Below are 1,461 nucleotides of genomic sequence, written 5' to 3'. Positions count from 1 at the left end.
AGTTTGTTTTGCACTTGTGTATTTGTGTTTTTAATTTTCTACACTATGTGCCTTTTATATAAAAAATTAAATAAATTTCATTGAATTTAAATTAATTGAATATATCTGTTTGTTATAAATGAATTATTCTGATTGTGAAAGTTAACAGATAGGCCTCTATAGAGGAAACACACACATAAAGAAGTGAAGTTGTAGGTGCTTTTATTATCAGATTGTAATCTATATAAATATAAATCATTTTACAACAATATAAAAATAACTTTTTCTCTGGTTCATTGCAGTTAAATTAAAACATATATTATCACTTGTGAAAAAATAAATACATGATTGCCAGTTGCCTGAATTACAAAAAATAAAATTATCAACATGATAAAACTATTTACAACGAGTCAGATCACGTGGTGTTCACAGTTTCAAGTGCACGTAGACACACGGGAGGTTTGATCCGCATCGCGGTCTTCACACTGTGCGTCCTACAGGACGAGTCCGCAGGAGGACTCTGGTCTTCAGGCCACGAGGCCGAAAGGAGGCTCGTTTTCAATGTCCGTGATGCCAGATTTGTTGTGCAGTTTCCGGGGGTCCTCCGGAGTCCAGACCTTGGCGGTGCGGATGATGTTCTGCTCCCGGAGCTGCTTCTCATCCGACCAGGACAGAGAGTGACCGGCCAGCGGGGGCAGGCCGTAGTCCGGGTCGCTGGGAGAGGGAGACCCTGGGGAGGGAGGAAGAGGAGGAGAACATTAATATCTTTTATTTTCATCATCATCATCATCATCACTGTCAGTAGTTTATGTGTGGACCCGGACTGTGTGAAGATCCTGGATTACATGCTCTATAATAAAGTCTGAATGTGGCGGAATGATCTGAAGTGGACCTACTTGTTCCTCTGTGACAGATGATGACCTTCTTGGGCTGCGCGTGCATCTCGCTGCTGGAGTTTCTGATGGGCAGGTCGGACTGCACGAGCTCGGCCAGGAAGTTGATGTAGCCGATCGCGAGCCGCAGCGTGTCCACCTTGGACAGCCTCTTCTCGTAGGGCAGGGTGGGGATGTGGGAGCGCAGCCCCTCGAACGCGTCGTTGATGGACTGCATCCGCCGCCGCTCGCGCACGTTGGCCGCCTGCCTCAGCTGCTGCATCTCCATCTCGGACCTCATCCGCCTCCTGCGCTTCAGCAGCGGCCCGCCGTGGTGGCCCGTACGCGGGGACAGGTCCGGGGTGCTGTCGGCGCAGCCGTAGGAGAAGGTGGAGGAGGAGGAGGAGAAGGACAAGTCGCCGATGTCGTAGTCTGCGTCGTGCGGCGCCGCTCTGCCGTCGCCGTCTTTGCAGTAGTAGTCTTGGAAGTGACTGGTGAGGAAGTCCACGTCGTCGTCCAGAAAGTCATCAGTGTCCAAGTGTCCGTCCCGCGAGGACTGGTCGGTGAAAAACTCGTCATCGTCGAAGTAGGGAGGGGAGGAGAACGAGTC

General features: G+C 49.6%; 1 protein-coding gene across 1 annotated transcript; it reads right to left on the bottom strand.

Moving 5' to 3' along the window:
- Positions 1–506: 506 nt before the first annotated feature.
- Positions 507–1,461, bottom strand: ptf1a (pancreas associated transcription factor 1a; the record flags this gene model as incomplete). Its single annotated transcript, XM_023401882.2, has 2 exons — positions 507–709; positions 876–1,461. Coding segments are annotated over 2 exons (789 nt in total), but the record flags the coding sequence as incomplete, so codon positions are not given.

Source organism: Seriola lalandi, unplaced genomic scaffold (assembly GCF_002814215.2).
Source record: "Seriola lalandi dorsalis isolate HSWRI2012SDOR001 ecotype SW California unplaced genomic scaffold, Sedor1 jcf7180002053800, whole genome shotgun sequence".
NCBI lineage: Eukaryota > Metazoa > Chordata > Actinopteri > Carangiformes > Carangidae > Seriola > Seriola lalandi.
Note: the sequence above shows the minus strand (reverse complement) of the source record. Positions and strands in the feature narration are given on the sequence as shown.